The following is a 25,088-nucleotide window of genomic DNA, read 5'->3' as shown; positions in this document are numbered from 1 at the left end:
CTGTGCAGTCTGACAAAGTAGTTGGAAGTGTTGTCCAGTATTTTGGTGTCCTGGAATAAGATACTGTGCCCTGTTTGAGTTAGGCTATGTTCAGCCACTGCTGATTTTTCAGGCTGTCCAAGTCTGCAGTGTCTTTCATGTTCTTTTATTCTTGTCTGGATGCTACGCTTTGTGGTCCCAATGTAAACTTGTCCACAGCTGCAGGGTATACGGTATACTCCTGCAGAGGTGAGGGGATCTCTGCTGTCTTTTGCTGATCGTAGCATCTGTTGTATTTTTCGGGTGGGTCTGAATACTGCTTGAAGGTTATGCTTTTTCATAAGCTTTCCCATCTGATCAGTAATTCCTTTGATATATGGCAAAAACACTTTTCCTGTGGGAGACTGTTTTTCTTTGGTTGTTTGATTCATCCTGGGTTTGATTGCTCTTCGGATTTCATTTCTGGAGTAGCCATTTGCCTGAAGTGCGTGGTTTAGATGATTAATTTCCTCATTGAGAAAGCGCGGCTCACATATCCGTCTTGCACGATCCACTAATGTTTTCATTATGCCTCTTTTCTGTCGGGGGTGGTGATTGGAGTTTTTGTGTAAGTACTTACACAAAAACTCCAATCACCACCCCCGACAGAAAAGAGGCATAATGAAAACATTAGTGGATCGTGCAAGACGGATATGTGAGCCGCGCTTTCTCAATGAGGAAATTAATCATCTAAACCACGCACTTCAGGCAAATGGCTACTCCAGAAATGAAATCCGAAGAGCAATCAAACCCAGGATGAATCAAACAACCAAAGAAAAACAGTCTCCCACAGGAAAAGTGTTTTTGCCATATATCAAAGGAATTACTGATCAGATGGGAAAGCTTATGAAAAAGCATAACCTTCAAGCAGTATTCAGACCCACCCGAAAAATACAACAGATGCTACGATCAGCAAAAGACAGCAGAGATCCCCTCACCTCTGCAGGAGTATACCGTATACCCTGCAGCTGTGGACAAGTTTACATTGGGACCACAAAGCGTAGCATCCAGACAAGAATAAAAGAACATGAAAGACACTGCAGACTTGGACAGCCTGAAAAATCAGCAGTGGCTGAACATAGCCTAACTCAAACAGGGCACAGTATCTTATTCCAGGACACCAAAATACTGGACAACACTTCCAACTACTTTGTCAGACTGCACAGGGAAGCCATTGAAATTCACAAGCATAAGCAAAACTTCAACAGGAAAGAAGAAACCTTAAGAATGAACAGAGCATGGGCTCCAGTTCTGAAAAACACCAGGCCAACAAAACACTCCACACCCGACAATAGCCCTGCAGAGAAGATTAGCACATCAAGCACCAATCCATATGCAAAAGAACCGCCTCAGGATACAGTGAAGCCTCCCGCCATTAGCATTCCACGCCCTGGGAAACTCTTACAGAATGACTCAGCTCAACCCCACCCCTCCTGAGTAGATACAAATGACCTACATCTTTTCCACACTGTGACACTGAGAGATCTCTGTCTTTTGGTGCTACACCTCTGAAGATGCCAGCCACAGCTGCTGGCGAAACGTCAGGAACTACAATGCCAAGACCACGGCAAGACAGCCCGGAAAACCCCCAACAACCATCGTTCTCCGGCCGTGAAAGCCTTCGACAATATACCCCATCTTGTTTAATGAAGTGTAGACAACCACTTCCACACTTTGCAGGACTCTTCCATTTTCAATAAAGGTATTTAACTGCACCCCCACCCACCCCCAAGCACAGTTCTAGGAGAATTGTGAATTTACAGAAAACATGCAGTGACTTGATTCCAACCTGTTTTTTGGCTGGTAAAAAGGGAAGGACCACCTAAAAAGACTCTGGTGAGGGTCATGGGACCTGCATGTACAAAGGTCATGTGGGATGGAGGCTGTAGTAAAGAAGAAAATTAGGTGAGGCTGAATGAAAAAGCTTATTGGATTCAACCCAATTATTTGTACATAGAGAACAAGGGGAAAAAATGAAATGGAACAAGAGTGCTAATCCAGACATTAAAAATGAAGAGATTTGTCAAATATTCATTTTCTTTTTCCTTCTTTCTTTTCCTTGTTCTAGCATACACTTAATTTCCATTTCAAAATATATCTCGCTGTTAATGTTGAATAGAATTTCACATATGGATTATATTCACAGTATAATCAAGAGCCTTCCATTATGAAAATGAAATCAGCTACAGGATGCAGATTCATATTCTGAGCATAGAGGATTCAAACTTGAGCTCCAGCTGGCCTGATGAATATAGATATGGATATAGATACATACAAGGATGTCTGAATAAGGATTTTGTTTTGCCGGAAAGAGAAGAATAAGGGAGCCATTCCAGTTACATGCATAGTTATTGCAGCTTTATTCATAGGTGGTGTCTTTCAAGAATCTGCTACTGTCTACACTTTCTTTTTAAAAACCCGTATGCAAATGTTTCTTTTCACAATATTATGAAGAGTTTTATTTACTCTTTGGAGAACAGGCTGCCCATCTCAGACTGACTGGTACTGAGAGGGTATCTCTGGAAAAGTATTACAAAGTCTAATTTCTCAAGCTCCTATATAATAGTAATGCTAGTATAGAACTGAATTAATCATTACTGCATTCCCCATGCATTGTGGCCCTGTGTAGGGACTTTAACAGTCCTCTGTCATGGCCATTTTATAATATACCCCAGCAAGGATAAATTGAGATATAAGAAATTCAACCATGGTTGTATTATCAGAAAAAAATTAAATGCTAGGATGTGTAATACGAGTCCTATTATCATTCTGTCATGTCAGATTTAAACGGACAATCTATTGCCTGTTTCCATGCTGGCAGAAAGTAGTTTGTGCTTTTATGGCTTAGGCATGCTTTGTTTCTCAATGATATGATTCAGCAAAGGTTTTTTGTCTTGTAGTGCAGCATTATCTTTCAAAAATTGTCATGCCACTTTTGATGGGGTCCCTGCCTTTCCAGCCTCCTTCCACCTGTCTTCTCCTGAGCTATTTACTTTTCCATCTTCATCAATTCACCCAATGTGCTGAGCAGTTTGCAGAGCATGGCCATGGGTATGCATTCTATCATACTAGAGTGGGCATAAGAAATCAGTTTCAGTCCAGCATGGTATTTAAATAAGTCTGTCAGACAGCAGGGACCAATCAAACAGATGCTTCATATAGAATCAGCACTACAGTGGAAGTCATCCTGATTCCATGAGCAATTCAAGATGAGCCTTGTTCATGAGGTTGGTTCCTCTAAATATTCTCCAGGCATGTGGGAGCAGCTTCTGCACTGATGTGAGTATGGATAAAGGGCACTTGCTCACAACATAACAACTTAGAACACTTAGCTCACTAGGATTAGAAGACTGGGGGGAATTCTATGTACAAAAATGTCAGCTAGAGGCAACACTATGTGGCACAGCTGTGGACTCAGTTGGACAGCATGCCTGTCAGGCACATATCTGTTGAGTCTAGCCCCTAACCCCTGCCATCCCACTACCCCTCGCAGTCTCTTAAAAAGATACCATAAAATGGAAACTGAAAGCAAGTGCTGCTGTAGATATCGGCTTGGATCCAACAGAGGATTTTTGTGCAAGTGTGTGTGGGGGTTCCCTTTTCTACTGCAGAACTCGGATTCATCCTTGTAGTGTTCCTGGGGGTCTCCTGTCCCCAGGGAGCAGCATTTGTGGGGGCATTTTGGCCTGCAGTGGTAGTGTGAAGGTGAGGAGCTTACACTTTGCAAATGGAAATCCATTTCATCCACAAAAATTGAATCCAAACCACTGAATCCAAACCACTGTGCTGCAGCCAGAAAGATAGCCTGGTCTAGTCTACTAAATTTGGATCTAAAAATCCGGGGGGGGGGGGAATCAATCAGATTAAGCACCCTTCTGAGATTAATGAACTGAAAGTACTTAGATCACATTCATATTAGTTACAAGCAGGGGACCAGCAAGTACTTGCAGGGGACATCTCATTTCCTCCACCCCCACTATGTTTTCTTTCCCTTCCGAGAAAGCCCCCATAGCATCTCCGCTTTTCCTGCTTCCTTCCCTCCTTGCCACACACCAGCCAACCTACTTTTATCAGCCCCCACCCCACCCCACCCCTCCAGATTTCCCTCCTTGGAGAGTAGTGAAGCCAGCTAGCCAAAGATTAAGGCATGGATAAACTGAGGCGGGGAAGGAGATGACACAGTGTGAAAGTTCAGGAACAGAAGGTAAAATGGGACAAATCAGATCATACTCTGCCTGTCTTGAACAAGGGATCCTGTTGCTTTGTGTTAGCAGTGAAAGAAGGTTCAAGGACAGAATAAACTACAAAAGTTTGTTTGCAAAGTTTGTTTGCCCTTTTTATTTGTCTTGTTTCTGTGAGGTCTCAGATTTCTCAAGGGTTACCTCTAAGTCCTAATGCTGTTAGCTACGACAAGAGTGCCTAATCTTTTTGAGCCTACAGAAACCTTTGGAATTTTGAGTGGGGATGGTGAAAGGGAATAAAGTGAAATGAAGGAAAGCCTGAGGAAAGGAAGGGAGAAAAAGAAGGGGGAATAAAAAGAAGAAAAGTCTGAAGTAAGAATGCCCCTACCTGACAAGCCTGGATGTTTACGAGTCCTCCAGTGGCTCCAACTGCTATAGCAGCCATGGCAAACCTTTGATTTGAATAATGGCGCCACCTACTTTCTAAAAAGCTCAGCGGCCGCCACAGTCTCACGGACCCCGAGGGATACTCTCTTCACTAAGAAGGACAGGTGTGAGCAATCCACTCTTCATTGGTCCATCGAGTATACCCCTTTAGCGAGAGATATTGTCAACATCATTGGGCGTCACTGGGAATTGATCAATGACATCCCCGGTTGTGAGAGGGTATGTTCCATAGGCTACAGATGTACTAAGAACCTTTGTGATTCTTTAGTCAGATCCAATTTCCATGTTAGTACCCCAGCAAAGCCACAACCGGTAGGACATTATAAGTGTATGAGGTGCAATGTGTGTGATTTGGTAAGGAAAGGTAAAACTTCAACAGTTAGAACCAATGGACAGGTTATCTCCCTTAGAGACTTCTCTACATGTAACACGTCTGGCATCCTCTATGTTATTGAATGTTCCTGTACACTTACATACCTTGGCAGCACTACAAGACCAGTTAAGATCCATATACAGGAACATATCTCTCGTATTAAGAACAAGGTGGTAGAAGCACCCCTTGTACAACATTTTTAAAGAATCATAGAGACCCCAGGGATTTTAAATTCTCGGTGTTGCAGGTGGTGAGAACATCGAATGTGGAGGAGATACAGTGGAAATTACTATGGAGGGAGTCCTTTTGGATATTTAAATTAGACTCTATGGTTCCAAAAGGTTTGAATCAGATATTGGATTGGTCTTGCTATTTATGACTTGACATCCTTTTGTATGCATTGTATTTTTCCTTTAAGTATTGGCTTATATTAAGATTCATTTTGTGCTGTACCTTTAAATCCTTGTGATTTCTTGTAACATCATGGGTATATATATATGATGTGTCTGCTCCAACGTTACCTGGTATCTGGGATTCCCAATTGGGATTAAAGAAGTGAATCCGCACATATTCTTGGAACTGTAAGTTATTTATTTATGGTATTCATCAACTGTAGTTAATTGTAACATAATTAATTTCTTTGTGATTGTGATAAGTGCTAAGCTTGAGCAATTTATGATTGTAAATATAGGTTAATTGCTGTCCTTCTACGCTCTTGAGAAAGCATCCCCAAAACAGGAGTTCAGCTTGCACCCTGTTGAGCATTTTGGGTAGCTGTGTTTCGTCCCGGCACGTCCAGTTCTCCAGTGTGGTGTCTCCAGCCCGGGAGTCGGCTTCACAGCCTGCTCATTCCACCGGGAGGTTCTGCAGACGTAAGGAAGAGAGACTGTCTCTGTTGGAACACTTGAAGACTTTTGGAGATTTTGGACTCGCTGGCGAGTTAGTGCTCAAGTTCACTACTTGCTTACTCATGAGTTGTGTTATATTGAGGATTTGATACTTGCTTCTGTTTGTTCATGAGTTGTGTTATACTGATTTGATATTATTTTGTAAAGTATAGAGCACCCAGCACTTTATAATAAGAAAGTATTTTTTGATATCCATATACAAGTATTTGTCAGCAGCATGGTGCACTTTAAGGAACTGAGGGTCTTTTAGACCATACCGCTGTAGGTCTTTACTTCCTCTGCCAGGGGAAGTATGAGCAGGTGTCATGCTGTGCAGGGATATGCCATATTGGGGAACTTTGGGCAAGGACCTCTTGGGGGTCCTGTTTCTTTGACAGGAAGAAAGAACATGAATACTTTGTGACTAATGGCCAGTGCTGATGGGTCCCGTCTAATTAAATGTTTGATTAGTTTTCCAAGCTTGATTAGGATGATCTCAAGTGAACCAGGCAATTTCTTCATGCATTGGCCTCTTAATTGTGTATAGCCTTATTTGTGATTATCTGATTTGACATTAATGACAGATTTTCCCTTCACCTCCAGCTGTGCAAGGCCTGAAGATTTGTGGGGAATGAAAAGCATGGTTCTGGGAGGAGAGGCCTTTCCTTGGCAACAGTGCCTTCTTCCACAATCCCTTATAGTACCTGCTTTAATTGGTAACATGCCATAGGTTTTTTTACATCCACTCAGAAACAGAATCATCATAATTTTTTTCTTGTAGCAGCTTCTTGTATGCAAATGTTATCGCTGCAAACACTACAAAAACAAATGTTCGGTCATTGAGTTTCTTTCACATCTAAGGGCCAAAGAAGATGAGATACTGGGAGATCAGTGAATGTATTACCTAAGCAATTTTTATTGGTAATTAGCCCCCAAAGTCTTCAATTTGAATTGAAGGCTTGAATTGAGGAAACGCAGGGATGGTCAGCCTCTTTTCTGCAGTGTCATTTTCCTGTCCATAAGTCCCTCCATTCCTAGAGCTACTAATTGTATGCAGGCAATGATAAAAGTTCATAATAAAGATAACACTATTTGTTTGTGGAAGACTTCAGCATTAATTTTCTTGGTTTTGAGTGCAGTACTAAAACTCCAGGACACTTGCTCCAGATTTCATTGTAAAATAGTATATAATCAACTATCCATTTTAATGTACTAGAGCAATTATCATAAATTAATTAAAATAGACTCTTCTTCTTGCTTAGTTATATCTATTTAGTAGACAAACCCAGTTGCTATGCAATTAATGCAAGTCACATTACATTACATTTATTAAATCCCTCAATAATTATGATAGTATATTTGAAAGGATTATTATTTTTTAGTAGCCTTTTGCCTAACAGTGTGTGCAGCCAAAGTTCAATTAAAAACCACTTAATTGTCCAAAGCTCTAAGAGATAGGGAAAGGAAATGGACAAATAAGAAAACCCTTCTGACAGTTAAGGTAATCTGATGCTTTTGATGCAAAACAAAGAACTTCAACACAAAACTGAAGGATATTGGTCTGCATTTTTACCCAAGAGCTATGGGAAATTGAATTAGCTTGGCATATGTAGCATTTGATATAAAGTTCTTTACTTGAAGGCTCACTTTTGTTTAATGATTTCCTCACCTTCCCATGGTATGTATAACCTGGGGGGAGGTCTTGTACAACAGAGTTGCTTAGGTTAAATTGTCATGCACACAAGAATAAATCAGTAGCAGCTACCCAGGCACTATACTTAAAACCAAAACTTGCTGGCCTGGTCTTACAATTAAAATTAGGCCTGAACTTAGATGAGGCTGAAGTTCTCCTGCATCAAAGCAAAAAGCTAATTTGAAATCCTTTTTTCAATGTGTTCTAACAAATATATTCACACAAATATTTGCTACTGATGAGCATTCAAATTTTGTAGCTGGAAATGATTAGTGCAGTGTATGGAACCATTCTATAAATCATGTTGCTGTACCTTTAAGATATACTTTCTGTTTACTGCTTTGGTCCTAGTTTGGTGGCTGTAGTTAGCAGTGTAATCCAGCTAGGGTTGCCAGGTCCCTCTGTCCTCCAGGCAGGAGCTGGAGGCCCTGTCAGGAGGTGGGGGACCTGCTTTGGTGTCCATCATGCATGCTTTGTGTGCGCTCACTGGCCCGTGTGATGATGTCACTTCCAGGAAGTGACATCATCATGCAGGCTACAGCCATCCTGGAAGTGCTCCCGAATTGGCCTGGAACAGGGTGCTGCAGAGTGTAGGAGTGCTCCTGCACTCCGCAGCAGTCCAATCTGGGCTAATTTGGGCCTGCCATCAGACCACATTGAGTACACAGGAATGCGGCGTGCCACCCCCAGGGCGTGCCCCAGGAGGTCTGTGCCTCCCCCGCCGGTGAGGTATGCAGGGCAGAGGGTAGATGGTGGGAGCGGGGGATCCCCTGCCCTCAGCGGCAGAATGGCAACCCTAACTCCAGCCCTGATTGTTTATAAGTATTTGTTGCTCTCCCATTATACTTGTAATCTCATCTTTTGTCTCCAGTGAAGTTGACACTTTGTTGTCTTTGTGTAAAGCCAATACTTAACAATAAGCCAACTTCAGATCTAAAGAGGTACAGATTAAAACATTTGATCAAAAAACAGGGAATAAATATAGTATGCCTACAGGAAACCCATAAAGGCAAAAAAGATAAGAAACCTTTACTGAATTCCCCATTATGGGAAACAAAGGTGGAGGCAAGAGGAACTAAAAAGGCAAGAGGGGTAGCTATCCTCGTACACTCAGGTTTAAAGATACAAGTATTAGATCAAATATTTGATTCAGAAGGGAGATATGTTTTTTTGAAATTCAAGCTGAACAACAGGAAGTTCACAATAGCTTCTATATACGCACCAAATACAGGTCAAGTAAGGTTTTTAAACAAGGTATTTCAGAAATTACAGAATTTCTACGAAGGGGAATTGGTTGTAGCAGATGTTAATTATGACTTTAAGAAAAGTAAAACTTTGAAACTTAAGAAATGGAAATTGAAGGACGCATTTACTTATGGAGGGAAAACACCACAACCTACATATTTTTCTAATAAATCTAATACCTTTTCATATATAGACTATATTTTGATAAAGGAAACAAATGAGACGGAGGTGGTGAAAACAATAACTGAACCTATATGGATTTCGGATCATGCCCCTTTGATAGCACAATTCAAATTAAGCGAAGACCAGAAAGAAAATATGTGGAAATATAAGGCTAATATGCCGTTAACAGAGAAGGATCGGATGGATTTAAGAAGATATAGAGTTCTATTTTAGAGAAAATAGGAACTCAGTTACAGAAGAAGTGCTCTGGGATGCTGCTAAAGCAGTCATAAGAGGAGTTTATATTGCTAAAGAAATTAGAATTAGAAGGGAAAACAATAAGGAAAGAAGCAGGAAAGTAAGTGAAATTATACAAAAACAAAAAGAATTGCAGGAAAATTACAGTAGACAGACTCAAGAACTCCTAAAAAAACTTAAAAAAGAACTAGAGAATTTAGACTCTTTATCTATGTGGAAGAAAGAAATATTAGTGAAAAATGAATATCACAGAATCAATATAAATACAATGAAAAGAATGGCCAATTACTTAAAGACAAGGAAGGAAAAGCAAAAAATTGGATGCATCAAGGGGGATGGGGATAAACAGCTTTTTAAGAATACTCAGATAAGAGAGGAATTTGCTAGATTTTATCAACAGTTATTTAAATCTGGAGAAAATCAAAAATTTGATGAACGGTTAGAAAACAATTTAATGACAGAACAGAGGGAGAGCCTGAATAAAGATATCACACGACAGGAAATAGCAGAAGTATTAAAGGGTCTAAAAAATAGAAAATCCCCTGGTTTAGACGGATTTACTGCAGAATATTATAAAGAAATGGCGGAGTTACTGATACCAGAAATGCAAAGATTATTTAACTATATATTAAAAGAAGGTAAAATGCCAGATTCATGGAAGGAAGCTGAGATCCTTCCAATTCTAAAACCCCAGAGAGACCCTTTAGATACAAATTCTTATAGGCCAATTAGTTTATTGAATCAAGATTACAAAATATTCGCAAAAGTTCTAGCTAATAGACTGGAAAAACATTTACCAAAACTAGTTAAGGAAGATCAATATGGTTTTGTCAAGAATAGATCTATAGCCCATCCATTGAGAAATATATTAAATGTTTTGTTTGGTAAAGAAAAGAAAACCCTAGCTCTGCTAAAATTAGATGTTTATAAGGCGTTTGACACCTTAAATCATAATTATTTAATGCAGGTATTGGAGAAATTTGGTTTTACTGGACCGTTCCTAAATACTATAAGGGAAATTTATAGGGGTGGTAAAGCAGTTATTAGAATAAACGATAGACATACTAGAGAAATTTCAATCCAGAGAGGAGTAAAGCAAGGTTGCCCATTATCCCCGATGCTATTTGCATTAGCAATGGAACCCCTAGCAGACAGGATTCGAAATAGTGGTAGAATTCAGGGATTTCAAATAGGTAAGGAAGAACTTAAGTTAAATCTTTTTGCAGATGATATTCTGCTGACAATAAGTAATCCGCTACAGGCAATAAGAGAACTGCTAGTTATTTTAGAAGATTTCAAGTCAAGCTCGGGGCTTGGTGTCAATATTAAGAAATCTGAAATAATGTTTCTTAACGTAGATAGGGAAACTAAAAGAGAGATATTAGTTCTAACGGGGATGAATTCAGGAGTAAGTAAAATTAAATATTTAGGAGTATATCTTACTAGAAACATAGAGAAGCTACAAAAAATCAATTATAATAAGGTTTGGACAAAGATAACAAAGAAATTGAAGGATTGGAAGAATAAACATTTGAGTATTTTAGGGAAAATTAGAGCAGTTAAAATGTTTATATTACCCAAGATGTTATATCTATTTCAGGTACTCCCAATAGAACTGGACCAGAAAGATATAGGGAAATGGGATGAAAATATTAAAAATTGGGTGTTCGGCCGGAAAAAAGCAAGAATCTCAAAAAAATTGGTATATATGCCCCAAGATGATTTAGGATGGGGACTCCCACATTTGCAAGCTTATTATGATGCATTTCAGTTGAAAGCATTGATGGAGCTAGAATGGAGGAAAGGGGATAAGTGGGTAAGATTTGAATCTGCAAACAATAAGGGAGCAGGTAGTTATGGAATTTATACTAGAGATCTGCAAAAGGAGATAAGACAAGCAAAAGGCCCAAGAAAAATAGCCTTGATTGCTTGGAAGAGGTGGAAAACGGCTATGATGCCACAGAACTCAAAATGGACTCCACTTAAGTATATCTGGGAGAAGGAGATGAACCCGAAATTTTGGGAAGATCTTAAGGCGGAAGGTATAACTAGAGTGAAGGACATGTACAATGGTCAAGGGGATTTGTTACCACTTCAGGAATTGAATCAAAAATTGGGGGAAAGATATTGGTTAAATTTAATGGGGTTACAGCAGTTAATTAAACAAGACAAATATAAAGAAGCTATTAAAAGGGAAGACAATAATATAGAACACGCATTATATGTGGATGAAATAAAGAAAGGGCTGGCAGGGAAAATTTACCTTGAATTGGTGAGGGATAAGGAGTTTATGTTTAGAACTCTAAAAAATAAATGGAATAAAGAAAAACAAATAACTTCTGAGGAGGTTAATAAGTTAATGGTGAATTTGAAGGCAATTAAGCTAGAAAAGTATAGAGAACTTGAAAGGAAGATTATTATGAAGTGGTATAGAACTCCTGCCCAATTGGCATACATGCTTAAAGGGATGAAACCTAACTGCTGGCATTGCAATGCAAAAGAAGGGTGGTACTCCCACCTATGGTGGGAGTGTCCAAAGGTCATAGATTTCTGGGACAAGGTACGGGGGAAAATAGCATTGGTATGTAAGGTCAACCTCAATATAGATGTAGATCTAATATTCATGGGTGTATTGGGAAACACTAGAATTGAGAAACAAAACCAGGATATTTTCAAAGCGATGATACTAGCTGCACATGCAGTGATTGCGTACGGTTGGAAGGAGAAGTTAAAATGGACCTTAGAAAGATGGAATGATTACTTGTATGAATATATTCAATCAGATATGTTGGAATGTTTAAAAAAAGATAAGGCATGGGATGGAAAAATGGAGGAGATAAAAGAGAAATGGTCTGTATATTTTCAATGGGTATATAATGGAGAAGCCAATACAACTATATTTGGAAAATTGGAAAAAATGTGCTCGTGGCTAAACATTTAATTTGTAGTTATAGGATGGTCACCTTGCGGGGGGGAGGGTTACAAAAGGGGTAAAAGATGTATCATAGGAGAACTATGACTGTATTGAAATGTAATAATAAGTGATGCATCAATTAAAAAAAAAGAGAGAGGAAAAAAAAAAACTTCTGAAGCAGCAGCAACTTTGCACGGCAAAAAAAACAACAACTTAACAATAAGCCAACTATGTGATTGGCCTGTTTGAATCCATATTTGAAATCTTTGTGCTCCTTTCATCCCCATGATTCTTAAACTTACCAGCTAGTTCCTTCCTGGTAGTTGCGCACAGCTCAGCCTTCATCCATTTCTCATTCTTTATCTCTAACCAAACCAAGCTTTCAGTTCAGATGCTGCGGCTTTGTTAATATTTTATTGACATCCTTCTCCGTAGAAAATACAATATTTATGAATATTCCATTACAATCACAGAAACTTAGCCTAAAGTTAAAAGAAAAAGAAATACCAGCCAGTTTTAGTCTAGTTTATGAGATAGTCTGGAGACTTGGACTCTTTTGTATACTCTCGCCACAAGAGCCTTTTTAATATAAGAAAGTAGCAAAGGGAGACAATTCCATTCTGAAGTTTTTACAGCATGAATCAGTCATCACTGGGTGATATCAAACACTAAATGTCCGATTTTTTAAGAATAAAAGGATGTGCAGGAACATTAAGCTGTAATATAGTGACTAGAATTCTGGGCTTGAATATGGTAATTACCACATAAAAACACCAAATTATGTTTACTTGGTGGCTGAGAGATTGTGAAGGCACTTCTCAACATTTAGGGAAAGGCAGCAGTACAGTAGGGAAGCTGAAACATGGTCAAAGAAGGGCTATGAGGATGGTGCGGGGTCTGGAGACCAAATCCCAGGACGAAAGGTTGAAGGAGCTGGGTATATAGCTTGGAAGGGAAGCAACTGAGAGGTGATATGATAGCCCTCTTCAAGTATTTGAAGCAGAGTTGTTTTCTGTTGCCCCAGAAGGTCGGACCAGAACCAACAGGTTAAAATTAAATATTACGGAGAACTTGCTGACAGGGCGGTTCCTCAGTGAAACAGGCTTCCTTGGGCAATGGTGGGCTTTCCTTCTTTGGAGGTTTTTAAGCAGAGACTAGATGGTCATCTGTGAGAAACGATGATTCTATGACTTAGTATGAATTTGGGCAGATCGTGAGAGGAAGGGCAGGAAGGGATGAGTCAGTGTTTGGCTCTCATGGACCTTTATTATATGCCCAGGGTATTATATGCTTTGGGGGTCAGGAAGGAATTTTCCTCCAGGTCAGATTGGCAAGGGATATTGGAGGGGTTTTTTACCTTCTTCTGGGCATTGAGTAGGGATCGCTGGGGTAGTAACTATGAATTTCCTGCAATGTGCAGGAGGCTGGACTTGATGACCCTTGCAGTCCCTCCCAGCTATATGTTTCTACAGGGCTATAGTGCAAGAGGTCTATCATATTCTTCCATGTAGTTTCACCACTTGAAAAAGCTACTTTCTGGCCAATATTCACTCCAGATGGGGAAAAAAAGAAAGTTCCTGTCTTTTTCCCTTCCAAGGCTGGTAACAGCTAAGGGAGATAGGAATCAGTTTTGATTAACGAAACTAGTTAAACCATTTCCTCCTGCATATTCCACCCCTGATATAGATGGGGGTGGTTATATGTATGCGTCATGTCACAACCAACTTATGGCAACCCCAGCAAGGGGTTTTCAAGGCAAATGAGAAGCAGAGATGGTTTGACATTGCTTTCCCTCTGCAGAGGGCAAGTCTTCCTTGGAGGTCTCTGAACCAAGTACTGACCAGGGTCAACCATGTTTAGCTTCTGAGATGTGACAAGATAAGGTATACCATGCCACCTCATCTTCCCTCCTGGATAGGCAGCTTGCAAGGCTGCTAATTGCCTTTAAAAACTGTAGCGAAGATCTGTTCCCAGCATCACTTCTGGGTTCACCATGATTCTTGCTTAACAGTTATGAAGTTAAAACAAAATATCCCCATGAAAGCTATATGGAGTACCTTGGACAGTGTATTAACACTGAGCATCTTATTTCAAATACAGCTGCCTTGGTTTTTCCATCTGTTACAAGGTATGAAGCATTATATCTGCTCCTTGACACTACTCAGAACTTTCTATACATACTTAACTGCTTTAAAAAGTTTGAGCCAGTATAGTGTTGTGGCTACAGTAATGAACTAGAATCTTGGCAAGTCAGGTTCAATCCCTCACTGTGCTATGGAAGCTCAGTGGGTGACCTTGAGCCAGTCACACACTCTCAGCCTAACCTATCTCACAGGGTTTGTTGTGAGAAAAAGATGTAGGAGAATGATGTAAGATGTCTTGGCTCTCCATTGGGAGAAAGGTGGGGTATAAATGAAGTAAATAAATAAACAAATAAAATTAAGAAAGAAATCTGAAGTCCTTGAAAAGCTACTGAACTGCATGCTGCCATAATTTTATTTTTCAGAGCCTCTATCATTTGAAAGCAGAATCTGAGACCAATTTGAGGCATCCAGAAATGACAAAATTTACTCATTCAACATAAAATTTATTAAATTTTAAGCAGTTGGGGGAGGGGGACCTTAAACCATGCATTGTCCCTACGGAGGAGAAACACCATGCATGGAGAAACACCATGAGGTTTTGCTGAAAATAAATCATATTCATAACTGTATTCAAAAGCACTTGCGATGGACAATAGAAGGACCAGCTTCCTCATATTCATCTTTGCTGATCCACATTTGCTGGAAGGTTGACAGAGAAGCCAATATGGAACCCCCTATCCAGACAGAATATTTTCGTTCCGGTGGTGCAATCATCTAGAAGTGGGGAAGGAATAATATAGCAAAAAAGAAGAAATAGATTAGGTGATGACATCTGTCATTTTCAGTCGTGCTAAGGACCTCTATTTGACTGCTTTTTTCTTTTACACTTGCTTTGGAATGATAAATAACACAATATGTCCACTACCCCACACTGTGTATCTGTAATATTGAAAAGATAATATGCAAGTAAGTGAAATGTGAATCAGTAAAATAATACCATTAACTCTACTCTGTTTTGTAACATTTGCATAGGGGTTATCTATATTTACATGCATTTTTAATGACTGACTCAGTTAAATTTGTAGTCCACAATTAAGTCTAAAGAGAAATTATAAAAAAAATTCTCATATCCTAATCTTCTTAGCTCAGGTGAACATATAGTCCAGCTAGGAACATTCTTATAAAGATTGGACTTGTGGTTTGGTGCAGCTATACAAAGGTCAGGGATTCCAAAATAACAGGGAATTTCTCTGATTACATGGGAAGTATCACTAAGAGACCACTCTTTATTGATCATAGCAATTACAATGGGATGTATGGGGAAAGGTGGCCATTTGAGGTATGTTGGACCAAGGCCATTTATGGTCTTAAATGGTTAAAATCACCACTCTGAATTGTGCCCAGAAAACAACAAAGTGCCCACGCAGATCCTAGGCCATCAATTACTGCCAGTGACAAAGTTCTGTTAAAACATAGCCCACTGATTCTATACCTGAAGAACAGGGCTTTTTTTCAGGAGGAACGTGGGGGAACGGAGTTCCAGAACCTCTTGAAAATGGTCACATGGCTGGTGGCCCCGCCCCCTGATCTCCAGACAGAGGGGAGTTTAGATTGCCCTCCGCGCCGCTCCTCAGCGCTGAGGGCAATCTAAACTCCCCTCTGTCTGGAGATCAGGGGGCGGGGCCACCAGCCATGTGACCATTTTCTCTGAGGGCAACCCAATGAGTTCCACCACCTCTTTTCCCAGAAAAAAAGCCCTGCTGAAGAATAATAAAGCAAGGTTAGATGTCATTCAATTTGACATTCCCCAGGTCAGCTGACTAGCTGAACAACAGTACTCCTGTGTTGCCTGAATCCAGATACATTCAGCTTGCCCACATTTAGCTCTGAACTAGGGTAAGTTGTTGGAATAGGCGACTCAGCCTGCCTTTGGACACTGGGGGGCGCTGCATGTCTCTTTGAATATAATGTATAAGTCTAGCAATCTGCCACTCTCTTGTCTAAGGTGGGAACGCCTACTGACTCCTCCTCTCTTGCATCTGTGCTTCTTGGGAGATTTCACACCTTCCCTCATGCTCTTCCAAGAGAAAGATGTAAAGCCACCATGCTCCTCATGGAGCCCTTCTCTTTGTCCACAAACCCTCTTCCAGCCTCGCTGCCTATATTTTCAGGCCGTGGTATTAGCTTAGAGAATGTAACTCTATAGATAGGTTCTTTCCCTTGATATTACTAGAAGATGTTGCTATGGAGAAATCTGCTACAATAAACTGTAAGTTCTATCTTTCTATGAATTTTGTCTGAGGATTAATTAATGCACGTTTGTGAGGGTTTAAATGCTTCTGACTAAATTATTCTGCTATATGTTACTCTGCTAAGCTGCTAAACTAAAATATATAAAATACCATAAATCTCTAACATAAGTCACCAAGTGAACATAATTACCATTGATTAACTGCAGACTCTTAGCAGGATGGTAGCAAGAGGTGTAGCTACATGTCCTCAACACACTGATAATTTTAATACGGCATGAAGGAGCTCACAAAGAAAGATTCTAGGGAATGGTCAACAATTTAGCTTAATTAACTAAAAATAATAGACTACACTTGTTAAACATATAATGCTAACACTTACAAGATCCACAATCAACTGATTTGCAGCACTTTCTAAGTGGTAGTAAATATTACAATAAAGTCTAACAATATAAAAGAGATACCTTTTTCCTTATGGAGGTGAGGATAGAGACCATTAAATCAATGTCCATCACTTCTGTAGAAAACCTCTCTGTAAAATTTTCTATCCATAATGTTCCTTGAAAGCAGACATTTTAAGGAAGTCCACTGTGTTTCAGTTTCCAGATTTTGCATTTTAATGTGCGCTAAATATGCATAGGCCACAGTATAGTCATGCTCAACAGATATCAATATTTGGTTGCTTATATTCTTGATAAGCTATGACAGTCAGCTTTTACATAAATATATTTAGTTTCAAGTGGATAGCCTTTTTTAAAAATTTCAATTTACAAACATAAAATATAAAGTATAATCATTTATATTCATAATCATACATTTATATAGAGCTTACTTAAATTTTATTTTTAATATTACACTTTTATTAAAATATCGTAATTCTGTCTTTTCCGTCTAGCTTCCTATCTAATAACCTTTTTATTATAAACATATATTACCTAACTCTTTCTTTTTTAATTTAATTTTGTTCTTGAGTTTCAGCTGTATAATTGAAAAAACTTGCCATTTTTCTTGAAATTCTGAAGTCGATTTATTATGTATAAAAGAAGTTAGTTTTGCCATTGTCACATATTCATTTAGTTTATTTTTCCATTCCTTCAGGTCTGGGCATTTCACTCTTCCATGTTGTTGCAAATATTACTCTAGCTGCTGTCACCATATATTTAAATAATTCACTGTATATTTTTGTTTTGGTTTTTTTGGAAGTTTTTTTATTTTTTAATTACTAGTACTACAAAAGGGAAAAAATGGGAACAGGAAGAAGGGGAAGAAACAACACACAACAACACAAACACTACATCTACAAGTAATGCATTCCCTTCATACTGCAATTATTTAACATTAGAACTTTGTAAAATGCTGTTAGATTGGTAGATCTTATAAAATACAAACTACAATCAGGATTAGGTCTTCTTGCCCCCTCTGGGTCTCGGTCGCAATTCTCTCTGAACAGCTACAGTCACTGTGCTCGTTCCCTCCTCCCCTCCCCCTTCAGGCTTGAAATCCTCTTCTTCTTGCTGAAAATCTTGGTGTTTAGACACAAAGTCCCTTAGCTGATCTTCTGATGTTATCTTGTGAGCTTGATCTTTGTAGCTAAACCAAATACCTTCCGGAAATAACCATTTGTACTTTATTTCACGTTTCCTCAGAAGAGCTGCAAACCTTTTATATTTAATTCTTCTTTTCCGAGCTAAAAATGGAACGTCCTTCAATATCTTAACCTTATTGCCCAGAAAGTCCAAGTCCGCATTGTATGAATTATATAGGATGGTGTCCCGGATCTTCTTAGATGAAAAGTCAATAATAATCTCGCGCAGCAGCTGACGCTTCGTTGCATATTTTGAAGAAGCCCAACGGACTTCCAAAATGGCGCTTTTTAACTCTTCTTTAGTTGCCTTCGCGAGTATCGCCAAAAGTTCCGACACCAGATTCCCATTTTCCTCCTCCTTCACATTCTGGAGACGCAATATTGTCTGAGCACAGTCCACTTGCAACCCGATCAGTTGGTTCTCCAACAGCTTTAGGTCTTTGTTTGTTGCCCTCATGAATGCTGCATTTTCCCGAGCAGACTTTTCCACCCCCCCCCCACTGCTTCCTTAATGGTTTTCACTTCACTCTCAATTAAGCCAACCCTTTGATCAGTTTCGTTTAACTTGTCAACAAAGGGCTTTATTGCTTCGATGACCGACCGCTTTACTAGCTCCTCCAGAGACTCTCCTTTCCCCTGCAAAGCAGCCGAGATAGATTTGCCAATAGCGGGGCTCTGCTTTTTCGTCGCCATCTTAGGGGGGGGGAATCCACCAGCCAAGTTTCGATACTCAGTGAGGGGGAAGAAATCCGAGCCTTCTTAGCTTCAAATCCCACCAATCCTTTGCATACGCTTGTAGTAACAGAAGGGATTCGCTACTTACAGGTTTTCACCTTAGATCTGCTTTTTGCCGTTCTCCATGGCCCGGCAGCACACAAAGTGCTGCGCAAGTCTGCCGGCCTCCATAGGAGCAAATGGGCAATTTACCCCCCACATCGATTTCGGGGGGTTCTTCCCATCGCGCTCCGGACCCTGACACCCTCAATGGGAGTCTTGGGGGCTAACCTTTGCAGGTCAGCCGCCCGGTCAGGCTGCTCGGGCACTTCCTCCCGGACCTGCGGAGAGGAGTGTCCGACATGGTCGAGAAAACAAAACCGAATCAATTCACTGTATATTTTTGTGATATTGCTTGTGGGTAGCCATACTGACCTGCAGCAGAAGAGCAAGTTTCGGGTCCAGGACCTGAATCTTGCTGTTCTACATAAACGTGTGATATCTTTTTTGTAGACACAAATTAGACTAGAAAGCAATGTTATCAGTGTCAGGACAGCATCTGTTGCACCTTTACTGTTGCTTATCCTGAAAGATGTGTGATAACCCCAGAAAGATATGTTTTATTTTTTAATAAATGATGAACATTTGCTACTCTAAAATTAGTACTAAGTAGCCATTAACCTGAAACATGTTATACAGTTATGAGACAAGGTATTACAGACACCTTCAGTCAACACCAAACACTGCTTTTTATCTAGATTATATATGTAGGTTGTGTGACCACTGTTAAAACTACAAGGGGAATGTGTTTTAGCAAGTGCCGATAAGTAGACTATCTGGTGTTCTCTAACCTACGTCTCCCATTTAGAGAACAAAATTCAAGTCCTGAAGCACCTTAAAGACCAACAAAATTGTTCAGGGAATAAGCTTTCATAAGTCAAAGTAGCTTTCATAAGTCAAAGTAGGTTTCATAACCTACTTTGTAGGTTGATAGCCATCACATGCAAAACCTTTGTCATATACTAGTAGTACACATCAACTGGGTCATATATAAAGTGAGATTCCCCACTCACTGTAGGCCTGCTCTGACTCCTTTTGACCTATTTCTCTTCATAAACTCTTCTCATATCAACCTGCATTCTCCTTCTGACTCTACCTTACATGTATTGCCTTGGTGCTTTACCTCATTGAAGATGTTTCAGGGCACAACTAAACAATATGTTGGAGATCCATGACTGGACATCTTAAATTTCTGTAAATAATACTGCAAGAGGAAATAGGTTCAGGACAGACAAAAGGAAATACTTCTTTTCTCAAGAAACAAACTGTGCAATTCACTGCCAGTGGAGGTAGTGATGGCCACAGAAGCAGCAGACTTCTGGATACCAGTACAAGGAAGTGGCAGCAGGTCTTGGTCCACTCCCTATGCTTGTTTTGCCCTTCAAGGCAACTGGTTGGCTGCTGTGTGAAACAGGATGTTGGACTAGATGGACCACTGGTCTGATTCAGCAGGCACTACTCATATTCTTATGACAGAACTGGACTGAAACTATAGCACTGGAGAAGACTTTTAAAACTTTTCCTCTCCAAGTATTTTTCCTGTTGTAAATTGTCCTCCTGGACTTTCTCTTTGCCCTGGTGGGGAAAACATGAAACTTCCCTGGGTCGGAATGGGGGGGACAACAATTTCCACTGAGGAAACAACACAGGGGAGGTTGCTATTCATAGAAATGAAAAGAGATGAGAGAGCCAGTCAAATCTGCTCAATGTCTTGTTCAACTGTGTCTTCGATAACAATGATCCAACCTCCATCTCTGTGGAGGGGTTATTGCTCATGCACTATTGTCATAAAGCCCATTCAGAATTCTCACATTGACATCTAATCAAAGTCACATAAGAACTGTCTTGCTAGATCATGCCATCTATCACTTTGTTCCTGAGTGGAAGGTCATGATGAAGGAGTCAGCCAGGGCTTACTTGGCTCAAGCACCTGAACATGAATTCCCATTATTAGGTATCATCCTCAACAGTCATTGATGCACCTGTTCTCCTTTTAAACTGAGTAATTAAATAATTTTGAGTGGAAAGCTGCATAAAACTTGTGAAAAATCTCAGGAACATCCCATTATGGAATTGGCCTTGTCTGTTCATGGTATCTTAAATCAGTATTAGCAATGATACCTTAATCTTCATAGTACTTGGAGCTAAAGCTGTAATCTCCTTCTGCATTCGATCACCAATGCCAGGGTACATGGTAGTTCCACCCGATAACACATTATTGGCATAAAGATCTTTACGGATGTCAATATCACATTTCATGATGCTATTGTAAGTTGTTTCATGGACACCAGCAGACTCCATCCCTGAAAGAAGGCAAGGTCATAGGAACTTAGTAATCGAATGTTTTTTCAGCAAGTCACTTCTATCCTTTTTCTTTGATAGTTAAAGTGGAATAGAAAATGAATACAGGTATACAGGAAGTTCTGTTGCTCAGAGGTGAAGACACCTCTTGCATTCAGAAGCTGCCAGATTCTATCCCTATAATCTCCATATACAAAAAGAACTAGGTAGTAGGTAATGTAAAGCACTTTTGCCTGAAACCCTGGATAGTTACTGCCTGTCATAGCAGATGATAATGGCCTTGGTAGACCAACAGTCTGTGTCCGTATAAGGCAGCTTTATGAGTTTATGTATTCCATAGCTTCCGTTAATTCTGCTAAACAAGGAACAATCAGAAATTATATACACTAAGTACTAACTGGAAAAAAGCATTCCTTCATAAATGTTATCAAGACGAGAAGTCTAACTTGCATAACAGCTGCTATTGCAGTAAATGGGAGTATACAATTGCAAAGTTTTCTTACATCTTCCACAGTGTCAAAAATAGGCTTCATACATTAAATTCATGTGAAAAAATATACATTCTGTGGTTGCTGTACAACTATGCATGTCCTCAATAGAAACTCATTCCAAAGCTTGATTCTCTTCCCTAAGTGGCAGACTCTAAATGTGGTCTACCCCGATCAATATATCTAATTTTCAGCTCATTCAGATCTGAGGATACTTAAATCCAAAGACTGGAGTCATCATGAACAGACAAGTCAAATCTTTCTACAAACCTGAAAAATGTCCCAGGTTTGAAGAGCCTGTAGCTTTAAGCTTAGTGCCCATTGCTAGGCAACCACAAATTTTGTCAGCATTCCAGGCTTGGTTTCTGCCATTAAAAGGCAGGAGGAGAGGACAGGGCCTTTTCTAGGGCTTCTTTGGCCTTTGAGAGAGGACTCATCAAGGCCAGGCCTGGCAGCAACCACGGGATGACTTGATTCCACTCAACTAGCATGACTCACCTTGGCTTGGCTGCTTGCTACTGTTCAACAGTAGCTGCCCTACAATATTGAATATTGTATAGTGGTTAGAGTTTCAGAATGGGACATCAAACCCCTATTTTATTTTATTTATTTATGTCATTTATAGTCCACCTTTCTCACTGAGACTCAAGGCGGATTACACAGTGTGATTAGTACAGTCAATTTCAAGGACATTTCCATAAACAATGACATAGGGTAAATAAACACAATTTTACAAAGACATAGAATTAGTAAGAATCCAATACAGAGATGAAGAACATAAGCAATTCTAGGGCTGACATTAGACCACATGTACAAGTAGCTCATAGGAACACATATTTAAGACAACAGGTAATACATAAGGCAACACAGTGGTAAAGTCTATGGTCTAAGCATCTAAGTCTAGCTAAGCATCTGAGAGCCCCTCCTTACAATACAAAAGCCTTTTTGAATAATTTGGTTTTGCATTGTTTGCGGAAAGCTAGGAGAGTGGGGGCTCTCCTGACCTCCTCAAGCAGGCCATTCCACAGGGTAGGGGCCACCACGAAGAAAACCCAGGTACATGCTGCTGTTGATTTCACCCATGTGCAAGGTGGCACCTGCAGGAGGCCCTGTTCAGATGAGCAAAGCTGCTGTGGAGGAACATAGGGAGGGAGGCAGTCCCGGAGGTATGCCGGGCCAAGGCTGAGAAGAACTTTGTATGTGATAACCAATACCTTGAATTGAGCACAGTAGCTGATAGGTAGCCAATGGAGTGACTGCAGAATGGGGGTGATGTTCATGCTCCTGCTTGTTCCTGATAGTATCGCACTGTAGCATTTTGCACCAATTGGAGTCTCCTGGTTATTTTGGATGGGAGACCTATGTATAGTGCATTACAATAGTCAAGTCTTGATGTTACCATAGCATAGATCCAGGTAGCCAGGTCGGCCATGTCAAGGTAAGAAGCCATCTTCCAGGCTACAGTGAAGTTGTAAAAGGCATTTTTTGCAGCTGCCTTAACTTGTTCTAGTAGTAGCACTGGATCCAATATAACCCCTAGGCTCTTAAGCGCATCTGCAAGGGTTAGACGGAAACTCATGAGGTGACCTTGGACCACTTAAGACATTCTCAGCCTATCTTACCTAACAGACAGGGGCATAATGGCCATTAAGAGCAACAAGATACCTCCCAGTGGGCTAATGGCTCCCCACCTGCCCAGGCCAGCCCTGTGGCTGAAGGACTGAGCCCGGCCTGCCAAAGTCCATTAAATAAATAATGTAAAGCTGAAGGTGGGGGGCAGATAAAAGGTTTATGGATAGGTAGGTAGATGGGAAAGAGAGAAATAAGCAGAGAAAGGTTGCCAAGAAGAGGGGGAAAGGAAACAATGTAGAGAAGGTGATACAAGGGAAATGAGGCACCCCTTCCAAGCCCCCCATTGTTTGACTGGGCCTAGCTCAGCCTGACAACTCACACCATGCAACTGGGCCATAGTTTTCTTTAGTAGAGGGTGCCAGGGTTAGGACAGGAGGGAAAACTGAAGATGGGGAGGAATAAAGGTAGGTTGGCTGGTGGGTGGAAAGTACAGAAGGAGACAGGGAAAGGGAAGAGGCTATGGGGGCTTTCAGGGAAGGGGAAAAGGAAATAGTAGGGGAGAGTGAAATGAGATGCACCCTGCAAGTCCTTGAAGGTTCCCAGTTGTCAGTATACTCAACATGACCCAATCTATACATAAATCCAGACACTGGAGCCATGAACAGACCAGACAGATCTTTATAGAAACATGAAAAAGTCCCCGACCTACAGAAAAATCTGAAATCTAAAAAAAAGTGGAGTCATTCTCTCCCTGCCCCAAAACAGAAGCAGCCCCTGTAGCTTTAAGAAATGAATATCCTCTGAGATCTCAGTGAACATTGTGGAGCTTGCTAAGCAATCACTGTATTGCCAGCCTTCAAACTTTGGCTTCTTTAAGGTAAAGGGAGGGGGAGGACCCTCTCCAGGGCTATTTTGGCCTCCAGGTCTACCTATTCCCCTCCTTTCTGTCCTGGAGTGAGGACTCATTGGGCAGCGATAACCATGCAACTTGCTAAAATGCTGTTTGTGCAACTCACACAGGTTGCCTTCCAGATGGTGGTGCCACACAACATTCCTGATGGCAGTCTCCACAAATCAGCCTCTCTTATCTGTCCACCCAGTCTTCAGCTTTATTTATTAATTTACTTAATTTATACCCCAGCTTTCTCCTCAATAGGGATCCAAAGCAGCTTTCATCATTCTCTTCTCCTCCATTTTGTCATCGCAACAACCCTGTGAGGTCAATAAGGCTGAGTGTGTGTGATTGGCTGAAGGTCACCCAGCCAGTTTCCAGGCAAAGTGGGGATTTGAGCCTGTCTCTCTCATATCCTAGTCTAACATCTTAACCACTATACTACACTGGCTGTCAGTTTTCCCTCCCTCCTCCCCTTGTAGCCTCTCCCTGGGAAATGTCTGGCCCAGGTACAAAAATCATGCAGTAGCAAGCCACTCAGGTGAGTTGTCTGGTGGCCATCTCCAGACAACATAGATCAGTTCTCCAGGAGAAAGTGGTTGCTTTGAGAGTGGACTCTATGGCATCATACCCCACTGAAGTCCCTCCCCCGCAAACCCCACCTCGCCAGATTTCACCCCAAATCTCCAAGAATTTCCCAATCCAGAGTTGGCAACCCTACAACAGTTTAAGAACTTGTTTAACTTTGTTCAGTTCAGCAAACCCATACCAACCTATGAATGATGGCTGGAAGAGAGTTTCAGGGCATCGAAAACGTTCATTGCCAATAGTGATGACTTGACCATCAGGAAGTTCATAGCTCTTCTCCAGAGAGGAGGAGGAAGCAGCAGTAGCCATTTCATTCTCAAAGTCCAGAGCCACATAGCAGAGTTTCTCCTTTATGTCTCGCACAATTTCACGCTCCG

General features: G+C 40.5%; 1 protein-coding gene across 5 annotated transcripts in view; it reads right to left on the bottom strand.

Annotated features, from left to right (window-relative positions):
- Positions 1-14,892: 14,892 nt before the first annotated feature.
- Positions 14,893-25,088, bottom strand: part of LOC129324228 (actin, aortic smooth muscle) — a 34,565-nt gene continuing 24,369 nt past the window's right edge. For 4 of the 5 annotated variants that reach the window (XM_054971363.1, XM_054971365.1, XM_054971364.1 and 1 more), the window contains 3 exons: positions 24,897-25,088; positions 20,992-21,173; positions 14,893-15,036 (listed from right to left, as the gene is read on the bottom strand). In XM_054971363.1, coding sequence (XP_054827338.1) covers positions 14,893-15,036; positions 20,992-21,173; positions 24,897-25,088 — 518 coding nt within the window. The remainder of the gene's footprint in view (positions 15,037-20,991; positions 21,174-24,896) is intronic. The other variant, XM_054971366.1, reaches the window with a different exon arrangement.

This window comes from Eublepharis macularius, chromosome 2, assembly GCF_028583425.1.
Source record: "Eublepharis macularius isolate TG4126 chromosome 2, MPM_Emac_v1.0, whole genome shotgun sequence".
Lineage (NCBI taxonomy): Eukaryota > Metazoa > Chordata > Lepidosauria > Squamata > Eublepharidae > Eublepharis > Eublepharis macularius.
This window is presented reverse-complemented; position numbering and strand designations above follow the sequence as displayed.